This window comes from Hyperoodon ampullatus (genome assembly GCF_949752795.1).
Source record: "Hyperoodon ampullatus genome assembly, chromosome: 1".
NCBI lineage: Eukaryota > Metazoa > Chordata > Mammalia > Artiodactyla > Ziphiidae > Hyperoodon > Hyperoodon ampullatus.
This window is the reverse complement of record NC_136914.1, coordinates 120,810,115-120,836,752: the sequence shown is the minus strand read 5'-3', so window position 1 is coordinate 120,836,752 and position 26,638 is coordinate 120,810,115. Positions and strand designations below refer to the sequence as shown.

Below are 26,638 nucleotides of genomic sequence, written 5' to 3'. Positions count from 1 at the left end.
TTGTTGTTTTTAATATATCAGCCTTCATTCTTGAGAAAGACAGACTGCAGGATTATCCACTCTGAATGTCACAGTGCCTGCTTCCTCTGGCTGAGAATGCAGTGTTAACTTGCTAGCGCAATTACAACTTCATCTCTTAGAATTCCAGCCATCTGAGTATCAAATACTCCACCAATACACCACAGGGAGTGTGTTACTGGGTCCACCAAGAAATCCTGCATACTCCCTCCAAAACATGAGAAAGAATTGTCCTTGGAAAATTCTGGAAAGACATCACAATTGTCTTTTTCTTTCTGCAAACCATGTATTTAAAAACAAATCCACTCATTTAAAATAAATTGCATACCCTTAGGCACCGACAGCTCAGTTTCGCCTCCAAATTATCTTGCATCTGAAGTTAAAAGGCTTCTTTCCATCTTCTGGGCCACCACCTAAACCCTGTCCATCATTACTTCTCTCCCGGATGCTATTAATGATCACATAATTGAGCTCCAGGTCATCATCAGGCTCTACCTTCACCAGCCTGTCCAGTTCCCTTCTACCAGAATAATCATCCTAAATTACGGCTACGAGCATGTCACATCCTACCAGCAAACCTTCAATGTTCCCTACCACCTCCTGGATCCAGTGCTAACTCCTTAGCCCAGCATTCACTCCAGCCTCAACATATTTTGTAACTGTTGTTTTAACTCCTAACCTCCCTGCGTGTGCCCTTCTCTTGTAAAGAAACTAGCCATAGTTTCTAAAAGAGCCAACTGCTCGTATCTCCCTGTTGGAATTCTACTCAAGTCTAAAGGCCCAGTTACAACACCACCTCCTTCAGATGTTACTTTCTCTTTTCCCAGAGCACACACTGCATTTCTATGTCTCCATGACCTATGACCACACTAACGGCCGTGGTGTTCTTCGTCTTAATGGCCCAAAGGGTAGGGACCAAGTCTTAGCTTCAAGCCTCCTGATACGTGCTGTTCACCGCCATCTGTTAGCATGACACTTTACACATAGCAGACAAGAATAAATGTTAGTTCAGGGAAAGGCCCAACATGAGTTCTTTACACGCTGGGAAAATACACCAGCAGTCTCTAATAATCATGAATCAGATCTGCTCCTGCTGGCTGGGACATACCGAAACCCTGGTAAAAACAATGCAAGTCACAACTCAGCAGGAGGTGCATTGCACTTATTATTAAAGGCATCATGTCACTTAACTAGTATAGAGGCATATTCGGGAAAAATTGGAGAGAAAGTGCCTTAAGGCATTAAAAATAAATGATCTCCAAAGGCAGATGGATGGGAAAACTCCAAAACATTCAGAAACATGGACACAAAGTCCCGCACACTTACAATCTCCCACGTGATACACACCCCTTGCTCATCAAGCTTGAGCAGCTGCTCCGAAACCTTGGGTGAGCTCGAGGCCTGCCTCAGGCACTGGATGCTCAGCTCTGGAATGACGTATTCCAGGACTTCTTTGAGAGGGAGTCCCCGTGCAGTCCCATGCCTGGCGGTAGAGGGTATGGCATCTTCCAAAATCGCTCCTCTCAGGGTTGTCAGCTGCAGGGGCAAAATACAACATTCCGGTTAACACTTATTCCTGGTTACCTCTTTAAAGCGTAACTTTTTAGTTGCCTTAAAAAAAGAGGAAGAAAGCTAAGGCTCTTTTCGGAGTGGGGCAAAAGAGACTAAACGTTCTCGATCTGAAGAAGCAAATTCAACACTCAACAGTCAGTCTTTAAACAACTGAAGGACTCGTGGGTCAGGAAGGAGCCAGGTGGGGCTGATATAACCAGACATGCGTGAAACACAAGGAGGAGTGAGACAAAGCCCCGCTGGGGGACGTTAAGTCACTCCCACCGCGATCTGAACCGACACGAGAGGGATGCCGAGGACGAGCCGGGGGTCCTAGGGCCGGGCTAGCCACAACGACCTCCTCCATCCTTCTGTTTTCTTTTTCCCACTTTTCTCTACATCATCTTCTTTTCTTCCACTTTTCCTATTTAACTTTCCATCACTGGCAATTCCCAAGGCTGAGTGGGGTGACCCTGTGACCCCCCGTGGGCAGGTGACCCAGGGCTGGGAAGACCACCACCGGACTCTGCCTCCTGATCTGTGATATGTCCTCAAACATGTGGTGAAAGCCTGGAGCCACTATTCTGACACATGTCATCTAAGCCCAGGTCAAATACGTGGAGAGAGGAGGCCCAGCACGGCCAGCCGAGAGGCCCTGGTTCTAATCCCACCCCTCCGACAAAGCAGCCGTAGTGACGGTGGTAACAACGGCGTCTAGCATTTGCACAGTGCTCCAGGGCATCGCTGTGCAACAGGACTTTCTGCAGTGATGAGACCGCCCTCCATCTGCACTGGCTGATACAGGAGCCACCAGCCCCGAGTGGCTGCTGAGCACCTGACCTGTGACAGGTGTGACCGCAGAACCACATTTTTTATTTTATTCAATTACCTTAAATTTAAATAGTCACACGTGGTTAGTGGCTACTGAACGGGACGCTGCAGGTCCATAACTTACAATATGTCACCTCCAGAGAGGGCTTCCTTTCCTCTTTACGGCACGGAGCCCAGTTCACGGGAGCACCGATGCACAGGCAGTGGGCACCAAAGTGCCAGGCTTGGGCAGGGCCGGCGAGGGGCTCTCTGTACTCTGATCCAGAAGGAATCACATTCCGGACTGTGTGGCCGACACATTCCCATCTAATTACAATGGTCAAGAGGATAAAACCTGAAGTGCAGGCCAGATCTAGTTCTTCATATAAATCAACATCCCCGCCTACATGGCTCCACGCATCGGCCATATGGTGTATAACAGTCGCACTTTTCACTCAAAGCAAGACCAGCGGGGAAGTAGCCTGGGTGCTGGCGGGACGAAGTGCTGGGCCACGGAGCTGCTGGACCTACAGACACGCTAAGCCAACACCCACCCCACGGGCGGCCTCCGGGTTTCCTGCATTCGATGCTGAAGTCGTCCTTCAATTCTGACATGAATCATAGAGTTCAAGTTTGCCCTCTGCTTCAGGCCCGAAAACCTTGCATTTTGATCATTTTATCCTTTCTGTCATGTAAGGTGGCAGTCAAATCACTGTCACTTAACATCCATCATGGGTCTTCACATTTTCTACTTTGAACAAAACAGTATAAGCCCTTTTGGTCACCTGAACTGCTGGGATCAGCACTGACAATGAAAGCAACACCTTAACCAAGCAGCGACCCCGAGGCCCAGCCCAGGACAGACCCCATGAGCGTCCAGTACCTCGCTCGTCCTGAAAGCCACCCGGTAGTTGAACTGGGACCCTTCTTTCTCCTTGGGGTCTTCCACCTTCTCCCTCCGGATGCTGACGGCCACAGGGCCGAGGTTCTCATCGATTCCAAAGTAGTTCTGGTGCTCTGCAATGGAAGAGAGCAGTGGCATGAGAAGAAGGGAACCAAGAACAGGGTGGGTATCTTTCAGCGTGTGTATCTAATCCTTGAAGACGTACCAGTGGCTCTGGTGCAGGATTCCCCCAGATGTGATCCATTTATTTGCCTCCAAATCAGATGCACTTTTTTTTTTTTTTTTTTTTTTTTTTTGGCGGTACGCGGGCCTCTCACTGTTGTGGCCTCTCCCATTGTGGAGCACAGGCTCCGGACGCGCAGGCTCAGCGGCCATGGCTCACGGGCCCAGCCGCTCCACGGCATGTGGGATCCTTCCGGACTGGGGCACGAACCTGTGTCCCCTGCATCGGCAGGCGGTCTCTCAACCACTGTGCCACCAGGGAAGCCCCAGATGCACTTTTAACCTGTCATTTTCTACTACTTCGTCCTCCCATTCTGCTTCTCACTAGTTCATAAGCCACGCAGGAGCCCCAAAGTTGAGTTTGGCATCACTGGAAAGAGTTTTGCCATCTTAGAAACTGTTAAAAAAGGAACCTGGCAACTTGAAGAACTGAGACTGAACAGTTTTCCTCCAGCTGGGAAGGTCACCTCCTCTGACTGATTAAAGGCAGCGGAGGTGAGCTAAGCAGCCACTCAGACGAGCCAGATTCATCTCGGAGAACAGGGGGGTGGCAAAGACCACCCTGTCACGAGGATGTCATGAAAGCACCTAAGAGTCTAAAGCAAAATGGATCAGCCGACAAAAAAATGGATAAAAGGTCATTAAGCTGCTGAGTCCAAATTATATCTCCTAAAATACTACAACTTAGTTTACTATGTTATCAGCTAATCATTTCTTTCACATAAAGTCAGGGTCCCATAGAGATCTAAATGCATACACTCTCACTAGAGGAATGCACTCTGGGGCCCTCCTGTCCACCTAGCACAGGGACCCCCAAGGACATTCTTCCTAAGAGATGGTCATTAGCTCTTATTTATACACTCAACAATTGTGCGCCAGGCACTGTCTCAAGAGTGGGGTAATAATCCAGAAAAACTCCCCACTCACGAAGCATGTATTCTAGTCTGAGTGCTGCCAGTGACAGCAAGCTCACTGCTTTGTGAGAATCCCTTCTGGACACGTGAGTGAGCGCACTGCTAAAAGAAGTAAAAATGCTTCACTGCAACCAGACTTTTTAAGTGTTGTCTTCTGTAAGGACCCAAACTTAACACTCAGATGTGGTCCAACCCATACAAAACAGAGGGTGCAATCACCCAAATGTTTATTCACGCTGCTCCTGGACTTTAGCAACCCTTCACACCAGTAATCCGTGCAGAGCAAGTGGTCCATGCAAAGCCCCAGGTGTTATTCACTTATTTCCTGTTGAACTGCTGCCTGGGCCGTTCTCCAAGATGTACACTTATAAAATTGATTTTTTTTCACCCCACATACAAAACTGCTTCTATCCCTTTCCAATCCCTTAGCAGTTCTGGCCAATCTTTCTGACTTACAGTTTTCAGTTAAAAAGAAACGTACTATATCAAACGTTTGTAAGCTTGGAAAAAGCCATAGGTGTTCCAAAGGCTTTGGGTTATGCTAACATTTTCTGTCACAGTAATTTCTGAAGGAATAGAGAATGTTATTCAGAAAGTAGAAAACAGGTGAAGTTCAACAAAGAAAAACGGCACTTGTATCACTCAAGGAAAATATTACCTAAAGCTGCTAATGAATACTGGCTACATCTTAAAAGGCAGATCATTTACGTTTTACTTCTTGCAACCAAATGAGATAAATACTGACATAATTTCCCTTTTAAGCCAGGCAGGGCTAGAAGAGCAAGTCGACTATTTTAGGGACTAAAAGGTGAATTACTGACTTAGTCCTAGACTTATACAATAGGGAACGAGCCTTTGTTTTTCATGGATAACTTGGGTAACAGTCTGGTTAATTATTACAAACCTGTAGGGCTCCAGTGAAATTAAACATACATTGAAAAAAAAGAGTTATTTACCCTGAGGAGTTATTTATCATCAGCTTGATACATTAAGAACCCACTTCAAGAAGTTACCGGAGGAAGTGAGAGAGTGGCATGGACATATATACACTACCAAATGTAAAACAGATAGCTAGTGGGAAGCAGCCGCATAGCACAGGGAGATCAGCTCGGTGCTTTGTGACCGCCTGGAGGGGTGGGATAGGGAGGGTGGGAGGGAGGGAGACGCAAGAGGGAGGGGATAGGGGGATATACGTATGCATACAGCTGATTCACTTTGTTATACAGCAGAAACTAACACAACACTGTAAAGCAATTATACTCCAATAAAGATGTTAAAAAGAAAAAAAAAGTGACTGGCAAAAATGCTCAAATCGGTTCCTTGTTTAGGCATCTGATGAAACCCGTGACATTAATCAAAAGAGCTTCAAATTATTTTAGGGAGAAAGAGTGAACAAACAAACAAAACCCCTTTTCAGGATAAAACTGAGAGCCCAGATTAAGTGCATCTTAATGCACTTAAGTAGTGTATATATGTCCAATTATTAATTCTAATACGTGACAACTAAAAATCCTAAAGTGTGTGTGTGCTGCTCTCACACTTAGTAGGTGCTCTAGGGACAGATGACAGAGCAGTGAGGGCAGGGGCAGGGGCTGTCTACAGGGGTGCACGGGGGAGTCTTCCGGGGTGATGGAGCTATCCCACATCTTGATTGTGGTAGTGGTTACAAAACACACTCATTTGTCAAAACTCTGAGAACTGTACACCTTCTAAAAGGGGTGAGTTTCACTGTGTGTGAAGTATATTTATTTAAAACTGGGGAGGAAACAGAAGGTCAGTGAGAGGAAGAGCTGGTAGTCCTCGGAAGTGGATGGGTCTCTGGCACAGATACAAGTCATGACCATTTCACTCACCCCAGCAGTTTCACCCCACTGCCTCCAGGGAGGAGAATTACTATTCCTCAAGTAATCACCCTCTCTCTTCCCATTTTCTCAGCTACTAGTGGTCCTCAACCACTGCTCACTTCCTTCCACACTACCGCTCTGCTCAGGACTCCACGGCGTCTGCTGGCAAAGCCAGCACCCACCTTCCAGTCTCTGCCTTAGCAGTCCGCCATGTTTGCACCACTGGCCACCCACATTGGGCTGGGACCCTCTACTTCCTAGACCGCTGGGATGACCCCATTCAGAATGAGGCAGCTCCCAGCTCTTTGCTTCTGGGTTTCTTCTGTCACTCCTCCCCGGCGTCTTCTCAGCCGGGCTGTCCTCTCTGATTCTGCCTCTGTCTTCATGCTTACATGTTTGAAAGCCTATCCTTCTGTCTCCCCTTCCGTCCATCAAACCATCTTTTCCTTTAAAGTCCTCAATGCTATCATCCAATCTCTGTCTAGGCTCTTCTCTCATAAATCTCCTCATTCACACGCCTTTGCCCCCTCTGCCTGTCACCTCTCCCACTTTTCTTTGCTTGACGTTCTTGTTCATCGTTCCAGACTCAATGCAAACATCATGTCCAGCGGGAATATTCACTGCCTCTCCAGACGAGGCTAAGTCCTTCAAAAAAATTTTTTAAAGTATAGTTGATTTACAGTATATTAGTTTCAGGTATATAGCATAGTGGTTCAGTATTTTTACAGATTTCACTACATTAAAAGTTCTTACAAGATAATGGCTATAATTTCCTGTGCTCTACAATATATGCTTGTGCTTATCTATTTCACTCCCCACTGGTTACCAGTAGTTTGTTTTCTATGGCAGTGAGTCTGTTTTTTTTTCTTTTATTTTTTAGATTCCACATATATCATACAGTATTTGTCTTTTGCTGTCTGACCCATTTCATTAAGCATAACATTCTCTAGGTACAAACACATTGCTGCAAATGGCAGAATTTCATTCATTTTTATGGCTGAGGAATATTCCATTATATGTATGTACCAATTCTTTATCCATTCATCTGTTGATGGACACTTGGGTTGCTTCCATGTCTTGGCTACTGTAAATAGTGCTGTTATGAACACTGGGGTGTGGATATCTTTTCTAATTAGTGTTTTTGTTTTTTCTGGATATACAGCCAGGAGTGGAATTGCTGGATGATATGGTGGTTCTATTTTTTGTTTTTTAAGGAACCTCCATACTGTTCTCCATAGTAGCTGCAACAATTTACATTCCCACCAACAGTGTATGAGGGTTCCTTTTTGTCCACATCCTCGCCAGCGTGTGTCATCTGTGGACTTTTAGGTGATGGCCATCCTGACTGGTGTGAGGTGATCTATCATTGTTGTTTTGATTTCTATTTCTCTAATAATTAGTGATGTTGAGCATTTTTTTCATGTGCTGGTTAGCCATCTGTATATCTTCTTTGGAAAAATGTCTATTCAGGTCTTCTGCCCATTTTTTAATTGGGTTGTTTGGTTTGTGATATTGAGTTGGATAAGGTGTTTATATGTCTTCATTATTAACCCCTCATCAGTCATATCATTTGCAGATATTTTATCCCATTAGGTAGAACGTCTTTTTGTTTCGTCGATGGTTTCCTTTGCTGTGCAAAAGCTTTTAAGTTTAATTACGTTCCTCTTGATTATATTTGCTTTTATTTCTTTTGCCTCAGGAGACAGATCCAAAAAAAATATTTCTATGGATTACATCAAAGAGTGTTCCACCTATGCTCTCTTCAATGAATTTTATGGTCTACAGGATTTAGGTCTTTAATCCATTTTGACATTATTTTTGCATATAGTGTGAGGAAATGTTCTAATCTCACTCTTTTACATGTAGCTGTCCAGTTTTCCAAGCACCACTTATTGAAGAGACTGTATTTTCTCCACTGTATATTGCCTCCTTTGTCATAAATTAATTGACCATAAATGTGCAGGTTTACTTCTCAGCTCTTTATTCTGTTCCACTGATCTATATGTCTGTTTTCATGTCAGTAGCATGCTGTTTTGATTACTGTAGCTTTGTAGCACAGTCTGAAGTCTGAGAGGGTGATACCTCCAGGTTTGTTCTTTATTCTCAAGATTGTTTTGATAATTTTGTTTTTTTGTGGATCTACAGGAATTTTAAGATTATTTGTTCTAGTTCTATGAAAAACATCATGGGTATTCTGATAAGGACTGCATTTGATCTGTAGATTGCTTTGGGTAGTATGACCATTTTAACAATATTCTTCCAATCCAAGAGCACCGGATATCTTTCCATTTCTTTGTATCATCTTCAATTTCCTTCATCAGTGTTTTATAATTTTCAGAGTATAGGTCTTTCACCTCCTGTTTATTCCTAAATGTTTTATTCTTTTAGATGCAATTTTAAACGGGATTGTTATTTTTTAGTCTCTCTTTATGGTAGCTCATTATTAGTCTATGAAAAAGCAACTGATTTCTGTATATTAATCTTATATCCTGAAACTTTGCTGATTTCATTTATTAATCCTAAGATGTTTTGGTGGGTGTGGGGTGGCCACGACTGGGGAGAAGACTCAGCTACAGGACACGTAGGAGACCCAGTCCCGGGGCAGAGCCTGCATGGGGTGGCGGCGGCCACTGTGGGCGTTTACTCAAAAGCAGTATCTCAGGGGCTTCCCTGGTGGCGCAGTGGTTGGGAGTCCGCCTGCCGATGCAGGGGACATGGGTTCGTGCCCCGGTCTGGGCAGATCCCACATGCCGTGGAGCGGCTGGGCCCGTGAGCCATGGCTGCTGAGCCTGCGCGTCCGGAGCCTGTGCTCCACAATGGGAGAGGCCACAACAGTGAGAGGCCCGTGTACCACAAAAAAAAAAAAAAAAAGCAGTATCTCAGAAGCATCCCAGATCTCTGAAGATGGCTGCTCCGCCACAGCTCACCCCACCAGCCCTTCTTCAAAGGTACCTGCTCTGTGGTGTGGGCTGGCTACCTTCTGATGGCCTGTCCCCGCCGCACACCGCCCTCCAACGCTGGCTGGGGGTGGCGCCCTCTAATCTGCAGAACCATCCTGTTCCTCTACCAGCTTTGGCATTTCTTTGGCTTCTTCCTAGTTTTCTGCTCCTTTGTGGCTTTATGCCCTTTTTGTATTCCGTCATTATTATTTTCTTGTGGTGTTTGAAAGGGGGAGAGATAACACGTGTGTTGAAATTGCCACGTATAACTAGCAGTCCTAAACTCATTTACTCCTAAATATCTATAATTCGAATGAGCCCGATAATGGGTTTCTGAATCTGAGTTTTCCTACTTACCACCTCCTTAACCTTAGGTTAGTTACATAACCTTTCTTAACCTCAGCATCCCCACCTCACCCACCCCTAAAATATATATAATACATTTATCATCATTAACCTGAGAGAGACGTTATAGTTGAAGGCAGGCATATTAATGACAACGACAACAAAAAAAACTCAACGAAGGACAAAAAGGGAGTGAACATCAAATAAACAGCATTATGGGGCATTTTGATTTTAAGCCCAACAGTCTGATAGTTCAAGAGTCATACTAAAGGAGATTCATACTTTTCATCTCAAAAGCTGATCTGTAATCAGAGGTTACATAGCATTCAGGGTAGTCTTTTAAAGAAAGTAGTGGCATACATAATATTTTACTGAATAATTTCTACCAGTAACTAATTTCTTTTTAAATGAGGGGAACCCAAAATATGTATATTACCCTATCCACCAAAGATGGCAGGCAAATTAGTGAGAAAAACAATTTTTTCCTTAGTGTCTACCTCTCCAAGCCATGACCCGCACTTGTTTTTGATTTTCCTCTCTCTCACACAGACACACACTTTTTGAACACAAGTAGAGAAGACATTTCTGCTACGTACAAACCATCACACATTTGGACTTGCCAGTTCTAAGGCCCCGTAGCTATTTTCTAAGGGATCTCTCCGTGCTTTCAGTCTCACCAAGAAATACAGCAGGTTACCTGGACGTGTTTCTAAAGAAACCACAATCTTAGGCTGCGCACTGTCACATTCTGTCTAGCTTTCATACGGGGCATTCTGCACACGGTGGAGATTAGAGCAGGGAAGGTGCTCCCTATGGCCTCCAGGAGGGAGCCAAGGGGACCCTCTCAAATGACACCTGGTCCCCTTCAGGACAGCTCAGCCTGTTCATCTGCATCACAAGAGCCTTCCCCTCTGTGGGCACAGGACAATGAGCCCCTCACCCACTTGAGCCCATCATTATCCCAAGCCCTTCATTTCCATAAAGTTGCTTCAAGGGGGAATCAAATAAAATCCTTCCTTGGCAGAATGGAAGCTGTGAAAAGACTGGAAAAGCTGAATGAAAATCTACATATTGTGCAAATACAACAGGGCCAGATTAAAAAAAAAAATTGGTTAACAAGATTTCAGCGTAGGAAATGAGATTCAGTTTATCTCTGTGGTGCACTTTGGCTGCTCAGTAAAGAAAAGAAAAAATTCTAACTCAGAGGAGTTTTTTTAAAATAAAAAGGGGTACGTTGAGCCTTAGCCCAAAGGCTGCTTCCAGGTACTGTCGTATCTTGGAAGGGAGAGGTATTGGGTCCATCATTCATGGAATGAACAGGTGAGGATCACAACTCTACACACCTCCCGAGGCCAGTATGTAAAAGAGAAGCCCCGTGGCTCTGCCTCACGTGGTTTCTCGGAGGTATCAGCACCATATGGGCCACGGCACAATCAACAAGCCCACAAGAGCCACTAGCAGCTGTGGACTATGCCCCATCGCCCTGCATTGGTTAGTACTCACAGCAGAAGCTTTCCTTTAACGGTTCTTTGTTCTTTCAATAGCCAATTGATCATTTAATTGTCAGCTCACTGCCTATCTGGGTTAAACCCATGGCTGCAGGTGGCTGCTGTCTAAGCTCCTACCTATGATGTATCTTTTGTCACTTTCTCCTCCAAACAACTGTTAAATCACCTCCCCCATTCCAGGAGTTATAAAGACGTGAACAGGGAATGATGAATACATAAATGGACGAATGAAGAAAACAACAGGACATGCTTTTGCAGATAATAACATTAAGAGTCATTAGAGAAGCTCAAGGAATCTCAAACTCCCTGCTAATGTTTCATGGATTAAATTACCTAATTTGATGGGGAAAATGATGCATTTTTGCTATGTGAATTCTCCTTTGACCAAAATTTAACCAAAGCATTAGCTGAGCTTGAAAAATCTGAGGTATTACAGTGAAAATAACAATATTAAACATACCTTATGTAAATTAACTCATTCATCTCCCTACCTATGAGCAGGTATCCCCATTTTACAGATGGTAATACTGAAGCTGAGAAGTGAATGATGTGCTCAAGGTCACAAGCCCCTGTGACAGAGTCAGGATGCAAACCTTGGCAGTCTGGCTTTAGAGCTCTCTCATGTAAAGCAACTCAAGGGTGATGAGGTTACCATGAAGATTTAAATTATAAAAATCAACTCTGCACAGTAAAATGAACACAACTTAAAGATGAGACAACAAATCTGTCCTGAACATAAGGATGGTATCTTGGAAGATGCAATTTTAAGAAAACCTTGAATAAAAAGTGCTAGTCTGGGGGCTTCCCTGTTGGCGCCGTGGTTAAGAATCTGCCTGCCAATGCAGGGGGCACGGGTTTGAGCCCTGGTCCGGGAAGATCCCACATGCTGCAGAGCAACTAAGTCCATGCACCACAACTACTGAACCTGCGCTCCAAAGCCCACGAGCCACAACTACTGAGCCCACGTGCCACAACCACTGAAGCCCGCGCACCTAGAGCCCGTGCTCCGCAACAAGAGAAGCCACCCCAATGAGAAGCCGACGCACGAGGAGTGCCCCCTGCTTACCGCAACTAGAGAAAGCCCGTGCACAGCAACAAAGACCCAACGCAGCCAAAAACAAAAATGAATGAATGAATGAATAAATGAATGAATGAATTTATTTTTAAAAAGTGCAAGTCTGGAGAAGTAAAGAGCTATCAAAGACTTCCTTTGATAATGCATAATTTTTAGCGTCATTTGCTACAAGAATGGGAAGGAGAAAGAAAACACTACGAGAGCAAAGAAAGGGTTCACTGCGTAAAAGCTGAGAGGCCCAGGTCATTATTGAGCGGAGTAGTTGTCCAGCTTTCCTTTTATTTCTTAAGTGAGACAAAGAGCGAAATAAATTTTGGATTTGAACAAATGCAAGGTAGGTGGGTTTTAGTAAGTTCTAGGTGCTCTGAGACCTTACCTTCCAGAGACCTTGACTTCCAGCTATACTGCACCAGTGTTACCAAATGCCAAGTTCGCGTGCTCAATGCACAGTGAGGCCAAACAAACCCAAACGTCGGAGTTTGGAGTAGAGAAAGGTTTATTGCAGGACCATGTAAGAAGACGAGTGGCTTGTGCCCCAAAAGCCCCCAAACTCCTTGAAGGGCTTTAGAGCAAAGTGCTTTTAAAGGCAAGGTGAGGGAGGAGTGTGGTTAGTTGTTGCAAACTTCTTGGGGTCAGAATCCTTTGTTCTTGCAGCTGTCCACATAGGTCAGGTCACCATGTTCCCATAAACCTCCAACAAGACAAATGTTCTTCTCTGTTCTGCAACTTTTTATCTCTATATGAATGGGAAAGTGCTACACCTTTAAAGGTGAGAGCCTTGAGAATGGGTTCTCCTGTATATTTCAGGCTATAGGCAATATTCTTAACTTGTAGCAAAAGCAATAAAATACAAAGGCTAAAGTCAAAGAAACAGATCTAATATGGAGGCAGATTTGTTCTTCCTTATTATACCAGTAGCAAAATGCAAGGAAGTTTTCCCAGTTAACTGCTGCATGGGTCAAACTATAGAGAAATATTAGAGTATTAATAACTCTTCCTAGAGAAATATGAGAGCATCAGTTCCTCCTCAATAACTGACTGAGCACACATCTAAGGACAAAGGATGATAGGATGAACTAGCATACAGTTCTAAAATGCTGCAGGGGATGGGAACTGTGACCTCCCAGCACAGCATACATGTTTCCCAGCACCACCCCCCTGCCCCCTCAGCCACATGGAACCCATATGACTATAACCCACAGGCTGAACCCCCTGTGCAGCTGGGTGATTGCTCCGTGCTAAGAGCCCCCCTGGACCTCCACAGGAGTTCTGTTTGTGGAGGTACTGGCCAGGCACTACGGTTAAGAACTGAGCTGGTTGTGTCCGCTAAAGGAAGAATTTGCATCCCAGAACAGTACAATTGTTAGGTGGTACTCAGTTCTCCCATATGAATTTAATAGTGTCCAATTCGCTATTAATTTTCTTCAGTGACTGTATAAAACCAGAGGGGAAAAAAAAGAAAAGAAGCCACCAGGCATGAAATTCAAAGCAAATGCAGCCATGCATCACTCAGCAATGGGGTTCATTTGATATGTAAAAGTATCCTCCTGCCCACAACTGCCACATTAGTGAAACTTAAGTGAATGTGTTTGGAATGGAGTGGCAGACTTCACCAGACACCTTTCCCCCGGGGCCCACCCTGCCATATGGTTCTACTATTTTCTCTCTTCATCTTTTTAACCATTAAAATAAAGTCCTGCCCTTTAAACGCTGCACCGGTGGTGGGGACACTAGTTTCTTTTTAGAGAGAAGTCTCATACATTTATTTAAGAACTCCTGGGAGGACAAGGATATATACTACGTAATAGGCACTGCTCTAAGCCCTTTACAGGAGATATTTTAATATTTTTATTATGATCCCCTTTTTAGATGATTAACTGAGGCACAGAGAAGTTCATGAAGTTGTCCAAGGGCTTCCCTGGTAGCGCAGTGGTTGAGAGTCCGCCTGCCAAAGCAGGGGACACGGGTTCGTGCCCCGGTCTGGGAAGATCCCACATGCCGCGGAGCGGCTGGGCCCGTGAGCCATGGCCGCTGAGCCTGCGCGTCCGGAGCCTGTGCTCCACAACGGGAGAGGCCACAACAGTGAGAGGCCCACATACCACAAAAAAAAAAAAAAAAGAAGAAGAAGTTGTCCAAAACTGAGTTGGGATGTAAACCCAAGAGTCTGATTTCAGAACAGTCTATGTTCATTACATCAAGATATGCTGCCCTGCCTGCCAGTCACAGGCCTCCAACTACAATGAGAATGGACAGACACCACTGCCCATTGGCAGAAAGACAATTCCCCAGCCACAAAATAGTTGGTTGGTATCAAAAGGGGCAAAAGAGTTATTATACATATTCTAGAAGAATCCTTTGTTTTTATTTGTTCATTTAGCAGATGTATGTACAAATAATATGCTTCAGTTAAAATATTAAGTACAAAGATTACCATTGGAGAAAAGGGTAAATTTACATAGAGCTGGGTAACAGTAGTTAAAAAAATTAGTGAACTTAAAGATTTTTACAGAAAAGAGGCCCTGGAGAGAATGCCTGGAGGTGCTGCATGCATATCCAGCAGCCAGGGCTGGGCCAGACACAGGAAGGGCCTTCAAGGCTTAAGGGCTGGCATCTTGGGGTGTAATAAGGGAACAACAAATCTGACTCCATACTGGATGTTTCTTTTACTTTCACCTTTGTATTAATACTCTAATATTTCTGTATAGTTTGACTGATGTGGCAGTTAACTGGGAAAACTTCCTTGCATTTTGCTACTGGTGTAATAAGGAAGAACAAATCTGCCTCCATATTAAATCTGTTTCTTTGACTTTAGCCTTTGTATTTTATTGCTTTTACTACAAGTTAAGAATGTTGCCTGTAGCCTGAAATATACAGGAGAGCCCATTCTCAAGGCTCTGACCTTTAAGGGTCTAACACTTTTCTATTCATACAGAGATACAAAGTTACAGAACAGAGAATAACATTTGTCTTGCTGGAGATTTAGGGGAACATGGTGACCTGACCTATGTGGACAGCTGCAAGAACAAAGGATTCCGAGACCAAGAAGTCTGCAACAACCAGCCACACCCTTTCCCCTTCCGGTATAAAAGAAGCCTCAATTCTAACTCAAGTTAAGATGGTTCTTTGGGACACTAGTCCACCTTCTTCTAAGTCTGCTGGCTTTCCAAATAAAGTGGCTATGCCTTGCCCCAACAAGTTGTTTCTTGATTTATTGGCTTGTCATGTGGTCAGCTGTCTGACCTTGGACTCAGTAATAGGGGCAGAAATGGACCTTGGAAAGGCCAGTCTTACACCCTACATTGTGGTATGGATATTGCTTCTGTTGGAAACCCAGTCTGCTCAGAAGCAGCTAAACAGTCTTTTCTGAAAAATTCCAACGTTTTCAAAAAGAACTCCAATCTGCCCACACCTAAGACGTCTTGTAAAGCTACGATGGGAAGGGGAAATCAAAGAAGTTCTCTGTCCTATTCATGGGCACATGACGGAACTATAAACACTAGGGCCCCTAAGCACCAGGCAGTGGGGAGAGAAGAGGGCAAACTAAGACTCTCTTTCATACACACTACAGAGTCTGCCCCATAAAACCAATTCAGCTCTTTACAAAGGATTTCTGCTAGATACATACTTCTTTTGTTGTACTTGTCATAGAAAATTCCAAAAAAAAATGAGCTGGGCACAAAGGCCTCCTTCAGAGAGTTCAGTGAAGATTTGGGAACCAGAGTGCCAAGGACATCCCAAACAGCCCCTCACAGCCACCTCACCTTAACCTGCAGATTTCAGGGGAAATTCAAAGAGAATGTCTTTGTGCATTTCAATGCAGAAACAGTAAATTCTAGGGCTTCCCTGGTGGCACAATGGTTAAGAATCTGCCTGCCAAGGCAGGGGACATGGGTTCGAGCCCTGGTCTGGGAAGATCCCACATGCCGTGGAGCAACTAAGCCCACAGGCCACAACTACTGAGCCTGCACTCTAGAGCCCATGAGCCACAACTACTGAGCCTGTATACCACAACTACTGAAGCCCACACGCCTAGAGCCCATGCTCCCCAACAAGAGAAGCCACCGCAATGAGAAGCCCGCGCACCGCAACAAAGAGTAGCCCCTGCTCGCCGCAACTAGAGAAAGCCCACGTGCACAGCAACAAGGACCCAATGCAACCAAAATAAATAAATTAAAAAAAACACAACTAAATCTAGCTTATTAAAAAAAAAAAAAGAGTAAATTCTAAAGCTTAACAATTCCCCTGCCCCTCAAGGTAAGTTTGAGAATGATACTCATGGCAAGTGTGTACAGGAAGGGCCCTAGAGGTTTGCTGCTTTTAAGAACTGTATCAATTTTTTTCTTTCTTCTTATTTTAAAGATTCTCATTTTAAATATATCATGAGAACTTATAACTTACATTTTTAAAAAAATTAAGTAAATGATTTTTAAATTGTTTTGGATTTATAGAAAAGCTGCAAAGATAGCAGAGAGTTCTCTTAAACCACTCACCCAGTTTCCTAGCTGTTACCAGCTTACATACTTTGGTATATTTGTTCAATTAATGCACCAATATTGGTATATTATTATTAACTGAAGTCCATAGTTTACTCAGATATTTTTAGTTCTTACCTAGTGTCCTTTTCTGTTTGAGGATCCCATCCATGACACCACATGACATTGTCATAGTGTCTCTTTAGGGTCCTCTAGACTGTGACAGTTTCTCAGACTTCCCCTTTTTTGATGACCGTGGCAGTTTTGAGGAGTACGGGGCAGGGATTTTGTAGAATGTGCCTCAGTTGGGATGTGTCTAATGTTGTTCCCTAAACAGACTGAGGTTATGTTTTTGGAGAGGAAGACCACAGAAATGCCATTCCCATCACATCAAGGGTACAAACCATCCACATGATTTGCCCCTGTTGATGCTGACCTGGATCACCTGGCTGGGGCAATGTTTGCCAGGCTTCTCCCCTCTTCCCACAGTCCATCCTTCGGAGGTGATTCACTAAGCACAGCCCACATTCAAGTGGAGAAGGGGAAGGCCATGACTTAAATTTCTATAATTTTTCAAGGTTTTATGAAATTTAAACATTTTTTATAGCAATTTGCTTTTCAAGTAAAGATCTGTTGTTAAAATGAATGTTCATTGGGCTTCCCTGGTGGCGCAGTGGTTGAGAGTCCGCCTGCCGATGCAGGGGACACGGGTTCGTGCCCCGGTCCAGGAGGATCCCACATGCCACGGAGCGGCTGGGCCCCGTGAGCCATGGCCGCTGAGCCTGTGCATCCGGAGCCTGTGCTCCGCAACGGGAGAGGCCACAGCAGTGAGAGGCCTGCATACCGCAAAAAAAAAAAAATGAATGTTCATTAACATATTTGACATGAGTAGTGTTGCAGGTGGAAGAAATATAGGTCTCTTTATCACTATGTTTCTGTCAAGTTGAAAGATTTTTCTTTGAAGTAAAGCAAATACAGTCATTAACTCTTCTGCCCAGATCACGGCTGGCAAATACCTGGCATCTCCCCATGCGCCTGCGGCGGATGATGATCATTGCTAATGGCTCTTAGAGTGCTGATGCAGCTGTGTACACAATGATAGAAGTACCAATGAAGGAAGCATGAGCACCCAAAGCAAGCTCCACATACATCCATTTACCTGCATCAGGAAAAGCCTAGCAGGATAACGATGAAACTATTCATGGGAATTGTGTCTTTCTTATGGATTGGAGGGGTTTTCTTTCTCTTTCTTTTGCTTCCCTACCTTTCCTTATTTTCCCATAATGATCATATAGTATTTATACGCCATTTAAAAATTCTAAACCAAAAAAAAAAAAAGATAAATATTGTCAATCTTAGTATTCCCTCCACTCCCCACATCCACAGGAACATACATAATGCTCCCAAAGGCTCAGACACAATTCAGCCACTTTTCACTTCACTCCTGAGTTATCAAAGAGGCGCAGCTTTATCCTTCTCCCTGGTTTGACCTCCATTTACCCCAAAGTGACTTACCTCGTCTTCAGGAGCCATTCTTGTGTGCGTGACCTGAAGCAAGGCACTGGGCAGCTTTAGAACTCCTGAGTAACTCTCAGGTACACTATTGCCTAAAAAGCGCAAGACACACAGAAACCCACAGCATCCCTCTGCTGTCCGCGTGGCTCCGGCCCCAGTCACACTCCGGACAGTCAGTTGCTGGCCAGCGGCTCTAAGTGGCTCTAAGCCCCAGGAGGTCTGCTGTGCTGCAAGGGAAGCTAAAGGCAATTCAAACCAAGACCACAGGTGAAATCCCCATCTAGGGGGCCCTAGCTCCCAGGAGGGAACTGCAGTTTCACTAGAGTTCCATGAGGGACAGAGTGGCCTGGCACACAGCACCAGGGTCATCGCCAGCGAAAGGAAGGGACATTCGAGAGCATTCACTAAGCTTGCTACAATCCGGCTCTTTTAAAAAGTTGTTTCACTGAAGGCTACAAAGGGATTTGCCCAGACAAGCAATGCTGCCCACAGGGCACCGTGGCAGGCCACTCCCCTGCATAAATCCCTTTGCAAAGTTATTCAAAGCCGTTCAAAGACTATGTGTCATAGGAATACACCTCGACATAAGGACAGCCATCTCATGTTAACTACCCAATAAAGAGTCAACCAGTGTGATGAATTGGGCGATTGGGGTTGACATGTATACATACACTGATGTGTATAAAACTGATGACTAATAAGAACCTGTTGTATAAAAAAATAAATAAAATGAAATTAAAAAAAAAAGAGTCAACCACCTGATTAAAGCTGAAAAGTTTACCTATGACAACTGATGTAGGCATCGTCACTTGAAAGAAGGGAAAGAAAGAGAGAAAGAGATTCAGAGAGCTGGGTCTTTTAAACCTTTCCCAGCGACTGGGAGCCATGTCATTCTTTTGAAAATGAACTTTCACACAGAACAATGAAGAATGGAGGAAAAGAAAAGGCGTTCTGGAAAGTATCAAAAGATTCCTTGAAAGCCTGCTTCCAAAGAGAAGAGAAGAACTGAGTGAAGGGAAAAGAGGAAAAGGGAAAGAAAAAATCTGCAAAAATGCTCTGTGACAGTCTGCCCAGGGCCTCTGTTTTTAAACACAATGCTGTTCCTGCAACTTGTGATGTGTTGGCAGATATAAACTCCAGTGGTTGAAGCTGGTGTGAAAAATGGGGGGAAATCATTCATTTAATCATTGCACTTTATCTGGCAGACATATGCTTTTGTGATCCTTGGGAAAAAGCTGGGCTCCAGTCCCACATGTAGGAGGCCTCGGCCACCTGGCCGCTGGGAATCCGGGCTGCTGCCTCTGCCTTTAGTCCTTAATGGCTCTACAGAGAGACCAGCGAGAGCAGCAGCAGCTGCTATTGCAGCCAATTGCATTTTGAAGTCACACAGGCCCACAGGGGAAGAGCCAAATATAGGAGGAAGCAGGCACAGTCCAGGGCTGCAGGGAGAGAGCGCAGAGTGGCAGGGCTGGGCTGGGTCTGATTCTGTCTCCTCCTGTTCTGTCCTGGCCCCCGGGTCCCATTAGCCATACAACAGTCACCATGCCCAGCACAGAACTGCAGCACAAGACAAAGGACCTCGGGGACGGCTGTCCCGCACCTTCATTGTACAGGCTTACCGCAGGAGTCTAGAATTTGGCTGTCTGCCTCATTCACAGACCCAGAGTGAGCCCAGCACCCCGGAACTGACAAAGCAGTCTACACCCACTTACAACTCACCACAGGGCATCTACTCTCAGATTTTTCTTATTTATGTTTTATTGCACATTCAAATTTACCAAGTTTGATGATGTCACTTCTAAAGCCCTGGAAAATCCTCAGTAGCAAATCAGGAAAAGTGGAGGAGATAAACCACTCACAGGCAACTCTTTACAATTATCAGGAAGTGACAGAGTTCAAGAGAAAAACTACAAAAAAACAGTCAAGAGAATTAAGAGAATCTAGCAACCTAAAATTATCTCGTGGAACAGACCTTCAGGACATTAAACGGGTCAGATGGCGGCAACCCTGCCTGGGTCCAGAAAACATCAGTTCTTTATTCCATATACATTGCGTAGACTTAACACACTAAGATGTGCAAAGGAGTACAACAAATGAGATGTTGGCACTAAGTATTTGCATACATACACATGTATACAGATAGATACACATATACAATTTTTACATTCTGATATTTTACACGGTGAATCGCAAACCACTTACAAAACTTAGAATGACTCATCGCGCCTAAGGATTTCAGGGCATAACAATTCCAACAGACTATTTTATTGCTAGCATTGACAGCCATGGCTTCGTCGAATAAAAAATATCTTAAGCAGGAAGCCTATTTCTCCATGGCCTCCCTTTCCAAAAATAACTAAGTTCCACCTCGAGAGCATCCGTGAGCAGAGTTTTATAATCCTCTGCCCCTGGGTGAACAGTCCTGAGGGCCATGAGTTATTTCCGGCACAGATTAAAAAGAAGATCCAAGATTCTGTGCATTCACTGGCTGGAAGGCAGTAACGTCACAACGGTGATGCTGAGCCCACCAGGAGCCAGGGCTGAGACGGGAGTGTTGGGGACACAGCCAGGGAATCAAGATGTTGACCAAGTTATTTCAGTCCCATCATGTCATCCATACAAGACCAGAAAGACAACTCAAACTATATGACCAGTCGCAATTCAAACGCCTGCTTATTTAGCTATGTTGCTTATCAACATTCTATTCATTCCATTGATTTATATGATTTCATAATATTATGATTATGGATGACTGGTTAAATCTGGATTGATGCAAAGGGGGGGATTATTAATTTAATAATTGCACTTGGTCCAGCTTGCAGTCCAGGGGAAAAAGCACTAAGAAGGCTCCAGGGACCAAAGTGGATGGAGTGACCTCCCGAGGTTAGAGCTACACCCCGACCCAACCTCAAAAAGAAACAGCTGGAGTCAAAGATTGCAGGCAAGCATTCTGAAGATAGAAACCAATACTAAATAAATTCTAAGTACAGTCAGCTGGCATTTATCCACACCAGAAGGCACAGAAGGAGGAGAGGCCCCCCGAAACTCACTGGGCCACCTCTGCTTCCTTCGTGCTCTAAGAGGTGACACCTGGGAATGGAGGGGGGTGGCAGGCGAAACTGCAAACAGAAAACTAAGCCCCAAAGAGTATGCTGTCCTAAAAGGAAGGGGCCATGGAAGCAAGTCACACCCACTAAGAAGGCAGGGCGAGAGTCCCTGGGTGTTCTATTTGGCGTGTGTTACTGACGTGTGCATGGAACATGTTTCTCTGTGGGCCTGTAAGACAGAGGGGCTTCTCATGTCCCTGGAATAACTAACGACACATTGAAAGGCTGAGGATTCAACTACATGACTTCTGAGGGATGCATCCTTCAAGGCTAAACATACAAATAAAAGTAAACATCATTTATTCTACACGTACTTGAAGAATTTCTGAAATAACAATACCAAGGAAATATTTGTATCTGAACCTTCAAGCCTATGTGTAAAACTGCAAGAAGACTAAATTTGTCTATCTACTAATTTATACATTCATACATTCTTTCAACAAAGGTTTACTTAACACTTCCACAAGGCAGAAGGAGCTGTGAAGACATAAAATTAAAAAGATGAAGCAAAGGTGTAGGAGAAAAGTACAGAAAAAACTAGAGGAAAAAGAGCCAGAACTATCCACTGTACACAGTGTAAGAGATTATTCAGAGGAATGAAAGAGCAATGGAGTCCATCAGCGAAGACTTCCTAAAAGGGGTAAGCCTCAGTGGAGTCTGACGTTTGTGACGCTCACACATTGGCAGAGAGAAGGAAAGAGCAGACGTTTCCACATCAGGGACTAGGGATCAGCAAAGACAGGGAACTGGGGATTTCTAAAGAAGGGATCTGGGACCTCCCTGGCGGTCCAGAGGCTAGGACTCCGCGCTTCCACTGCGTGGGTCACGGGTTCCATCTCTGGGGGTATGGGTTCCATCCCTGGTTGGGGAACTAAGATCCTGCATGCTGCATGGCGTGGCCCAAAAAATTAAAAAAATTAAAAAGAAAGAAAGAAGGGATCAGTCCGGCAGCAATGGAGGTTCTGTGACACAGAACAAGCTCAAACCCAGTGGACCACGGCCTGGGACATGCTCCGACCCAAAGCCGCATACCACACGGGGCCCCTTACCTTTGCCGTAGAAGAACCTGCGGTAGTAATAGGCCCCCAGGTCGATGTGCTCGATGACGTAGCGCCTGACCTTCTCCCTGTGGATTGGCTGGTTCTCCCTGGGCACCTCCAGGACCGAGACGCCCGCGTTGGTGCAGTGAGAGCTGAGTGAGGCCTCGAAGGAACAGCTTTCCCCGGAACCGAAGGAGGACGAGTTGGCCCTGGACAGCGCGATCCTCCGGTCGCCCTCCCCGCCCGTCTCATTCCGAAAGTAGGGACAGCTGAGCACCAGGTCATTGCTCTTCCCATCACCGTCGTCCGTGTCCAGGTTCTCTTTGGAGTTGAGGTCCTCTTTGCTCCCCAGCGGGGAATCACAGCTGCCCGGCGGGCCCATTGGCATCTGGGTCTGGGATGCCGCCGAGGCCCCGGTGGTGATGTTCTTCCTCTTCCCCACGTTTGCCCTCGTGGCCATGGCTTCGTTGATATTAAACAAGATGCTCTGGACATCATAATGTGCAAAACAGCGCTGGCAGTTCCAAGGGCGGACGCCCCTCTCCAGACGCCCGTCCTCCAGCTCGGAGGCGAACTTGAACGTCTCGTGCTCACTTTTCACGGTCCGCAGCTTGCGGAAGAGGGACGTTTCCATGGACTCCGACTTCAACCTCCGTTGGAAAGGCTTGTCCCTGTCTCTCCCCAGGAGGAGGGCACTGTCCATATAGTCTAATCCTGAGATGTGCACAAATTCGCCTCTAGAAATCTGTGCTGCGGCATGAAGGCTGGGGGAGATTGCAGGGTCGCAGGGGAAGAACTCGGGGAACCCGAACGGGGCCATCACCTTGTGTTCGTAGTTCTCTAGCCGGTACCCTCGGAGCATAGCAAAGAAGTTCTCCCCGGACAAGCCCTGCCGGTCGATGGAAGACGTGCTCCCGTACTCCCGGTGCAGGGCGGCCCCGGTATTGGGGTTCACTGCATTTTGGTCTAGGACGTCTTCCGCGTCGATGTCACTAATGGTTACATCACTATTGCTTCTCTGTCTTATGGGGTGCAGCCCTCTTTGCGGAGAGTGAACGAAGATGTCTCCGATGGTAGACTTCGCCTCCACGAAGTCTAGGTCGAGCGGTTCCTCTTGCTGGTGGTCGCTCTGGTTGTTTTGCCCGTTGTGCATAATGGATGTGACACTTTCGTAGCTGGTCTGTGACCGGCTTTCCCACAGGGCCTTGCAGGTCAGCTCCTTGGAGCAGTCCTTTTTAGGAGGCCACTCAGACACCCTTGCTCTGACACCCATCTTGGGCACGGCCGGGGTACCATTAGCCGGACCACCGTTCTCATTGGAACTGGAAGCATTTAAGGAAGTGGTGGGTCCCATGTTGCCATTGATGGCTTTAAATTTTCGAGCAAAATAATCATCGGACTGCATGATTCTGGGAGGACCCTTGAACTTCGAAGAGGCTCTGCCAACCTTGTGCTGCTCTTCTTGTGACTGCCTGGGGTCACTCATGTCTACCGATGACGCAGGAAGCTCCAAGTCTCACCAGGAAGACTGATGTAAATCTAATTACATTGTTATTTACAAAGGCTTCTTCTAGAGTTGTATTTTTCCTTGGTAACCAGAAGCAAACATCCCCAGAGTATAGTTTCTCCAAAACCAACTTGCTTCTCAGTTGCTGTAATAATTTTGAACACCTCTGTCCTTTTCAAAAGCATCCCTTAAGACATCTGGCCAGTTCCTTCACCTGAATTAAAAAACAGAAAATAGCCATTAACAATCACTGGAGCTCCAGTTCAATACATTCTCCATGTGATTTCTCATCTGCCCTTCTCTCCAATTCCCTGTACACTGGCGTGAAGTTTCACGGTTCCGCACTGCTGTTCACACTCTCCTCTCCGGAACACTCTGCCTACTCACTGTACCTGGCTGCTTAAAATTTACACCACACAATCAAGCAGAACCCTCCCACGCTCAGCCCACATCTGAGCAAGGACTGCTTCCTCTATGTTTCCATGGTATCTGCACCTACACCAATCACAGCAGTTTCCCTTATACTCTTACTGCTGCTGTACTGAGCAGTCTCCTCCACCAGCTCCTCTAAGCCAGGAGCTATGCCCTTCATCTCAGTATCAACATTTATCTATTGATGTAACCTGGCTTAAATCAGGTAATCAAGCAACATTTCAATTAGTTGTAAGAGTAACACAATGGTCATGGAATTGTTTGAGTATTCTTCAACTTTCTTTCAAACCAGTTAAACTCAAAAATGTCCAGCAGCACAAAGGTCAATACAAGGCATTAACAATGAGTTTTCAGAATGCTCTCTTACAAGCAAATAAGAACTCACAGAGATCCCCTGACAGTGAGAAGGAGTCTTCAAGAATCTGGTGTCTAAACAAGTACAACTTTCTAGTTCATTACACCACTAGCAAGTTGACAAATGTGCAGGGAAGCTTAGAGATTTAAAACACAATTTACCTTTGTGTCTGGTAGAAACTTGACTTCACCAACTCTCCTCTTTAATTACAAATAATTTTTCAATTTGTTCTATCTTTAATTAGACAAAAATATTTTCCAGGTATTACTATTTCCCGAACTCATGGCTGTCTGGGAATCTTACTGTTGGCACAAGAATAAAAAAAAGAATGACTCTACCATGTCTGAAAATAATGATGAGAATAAAGATGTGATACAGCTGATTTCCCTCAGCCTTCACCAAAGCATAAAAAATAACTGCAACTCAGTTAGGAATAATGTTAAAATTCCAACTAGCTAAACAGTGTAAGGACTCTTTCCAGTGGGTTCTTAACGACTTTGTGATGACCATGTGGTGGTCTCCTGGAATATTTTCTTATGATGGCAGATATTTTCTTATGATGGCAGCTTGCTTTCTTCCCCATTGGGGGGCAAAAAATCAGTCTGGGCATGACAACATGCTGTTTGCTCCCAGGGCAGCTTCATAACTGAGGAAATAATGATATTTTAGGGTGTGGCAAACAGAGAGGGAATGAGCAGTCAGATGCTTCCGTGCACTCAGCAGACCAGGACATGCCCAGAGTTCTCAGAGAGAGACCAGAGCTGACGGCATCTTATCTATTTCACTTAAAAGTATTGTATTTAGGGCTTCCCTGGTGGCGCAGTGGTTGAGAGTCCGCCTGCCAATGCAGGGGACACGGGTTCGTGCCCCGGTCCGGGAAGATCCCACATGCCACGGAGCGGCTGGGCCCGTGAGCCATGGCCGCTGAGCCTGCGCGTCCGGAGCGTGTGCTCCACAACGGGAGAGACCACAACAGCAAGAGGCCCGCATACCGCAAAAAGAAAAAAAAAAAAGTATTGTATTTAAACGAACCAGAGATGATTCTGAATCATAGTGATTTCCTCTATAATTTAGATTATCATCAAATCCTTTCCCGGAAACTGAAAAAAAAATGACAACCGAGATACGAAAGAAAACAACTTCTTGCCTAATAGCTCTCTGTTGAAATGGTATTTGATTCACTGTAGTAGGCTTCTGCATAATCTATACATTCTATTAAGTCTCCTGCTTACAGAACACTCAACACAATTTGAAAGGGTAAGAAAAGCTTCTAATGGTTGGTACAGAGCTATGTGAATTCTCAGGAGGCATTAATCTGATACTCATTTTCATTATCTAATACTAATCTGTATCCTTGTTACCAAAGAAAGAACCATGCCCTGTCAAGTACCCAGTTCCAAACACTGAACTGTGACATTTCTAGAAATATAATCAGGAACTAAGTGCTCACCACCTCAAGGAATTAGAAAAAGAACAACAAAATGTACCAAAAGAAACCAGGAAAGAAGGAATGAAGAAAGATACAAGCTGGAATTAATGGAATGGCAGGGGGTAGGGGATAGAAAGAATAGACAAATCCAAAAGGTGGATTTTTTTTTTTTGAAGAGTAAGAAAATAGATACACTCCTTCCCAAACCTGAAAAAGGGAAAGAAAGAAAAAAAGAAAGAAAGAAAGAAAGAAAGGGAGAATAATATTACATACGTTTGGAAATGAGAAAGGAGAAATGACCACACACATAGGAGGTATTGAAATAAATATAAGTGTAAACGAATTATACCACAAGCAACTCTACAGCAACAAATTTAGAAACATAGAAGAAACTAAGATTTCCTGGCAAAACACAAACTCCCCAAACCCATCCAAGAATGGAAAATTTAAATAGAGTGATTAGCACCAAAGAGAGTAGAAATATAATAATCCCTAACTAAAAATATGACCAATGTATGCACAAAATGCAAAGAGCTACCTTAACCACGACTTTGAAACCCCTTCATCCTCTCATTTATGAGACCAAATGCTATCTAAAAATGTAATTTGTACCTTGCTTTTCTTCCTTTTCCCTGTCGTGGCACACACTGA

At 44.8% G+C, this 26,638-nt stretch overlaps 1 protein-coding gene across 1 annotated transcript in view; it reads right to left on the bottom strand.

Moving 5' to 3' along the window:
- SIPA1L2 (signal induced proliferation associated 1 like 2) overlaps window positions 1–23,750 on the bottom strand; it is a gene marked incomplete at its 5' end in the record, with an annotated part of 67,667 nt that extends 43,917 nt beyond the window's left edge. Inside the window, 3 exons of the mRNA XM_079711220.1 lie at window positions 1,345–1,554; window positions 3,263–3,396; window positions 22,274–23,750. Coding sequence (XP_079567346.1) covers window positions 1,345–1,554; window positions 3,263–3,396; window positions 22,274–23,750 — 1,821 coding nt within the window. The remainder of the gene's footprint in view (window positions 1–1,344; window positions 1,555–3,262; window positions 3,397–22,273) is intronic.
- Between the last annotated feature and the right edge of the window lie 2,888 nt (window positions 23,751–26,638).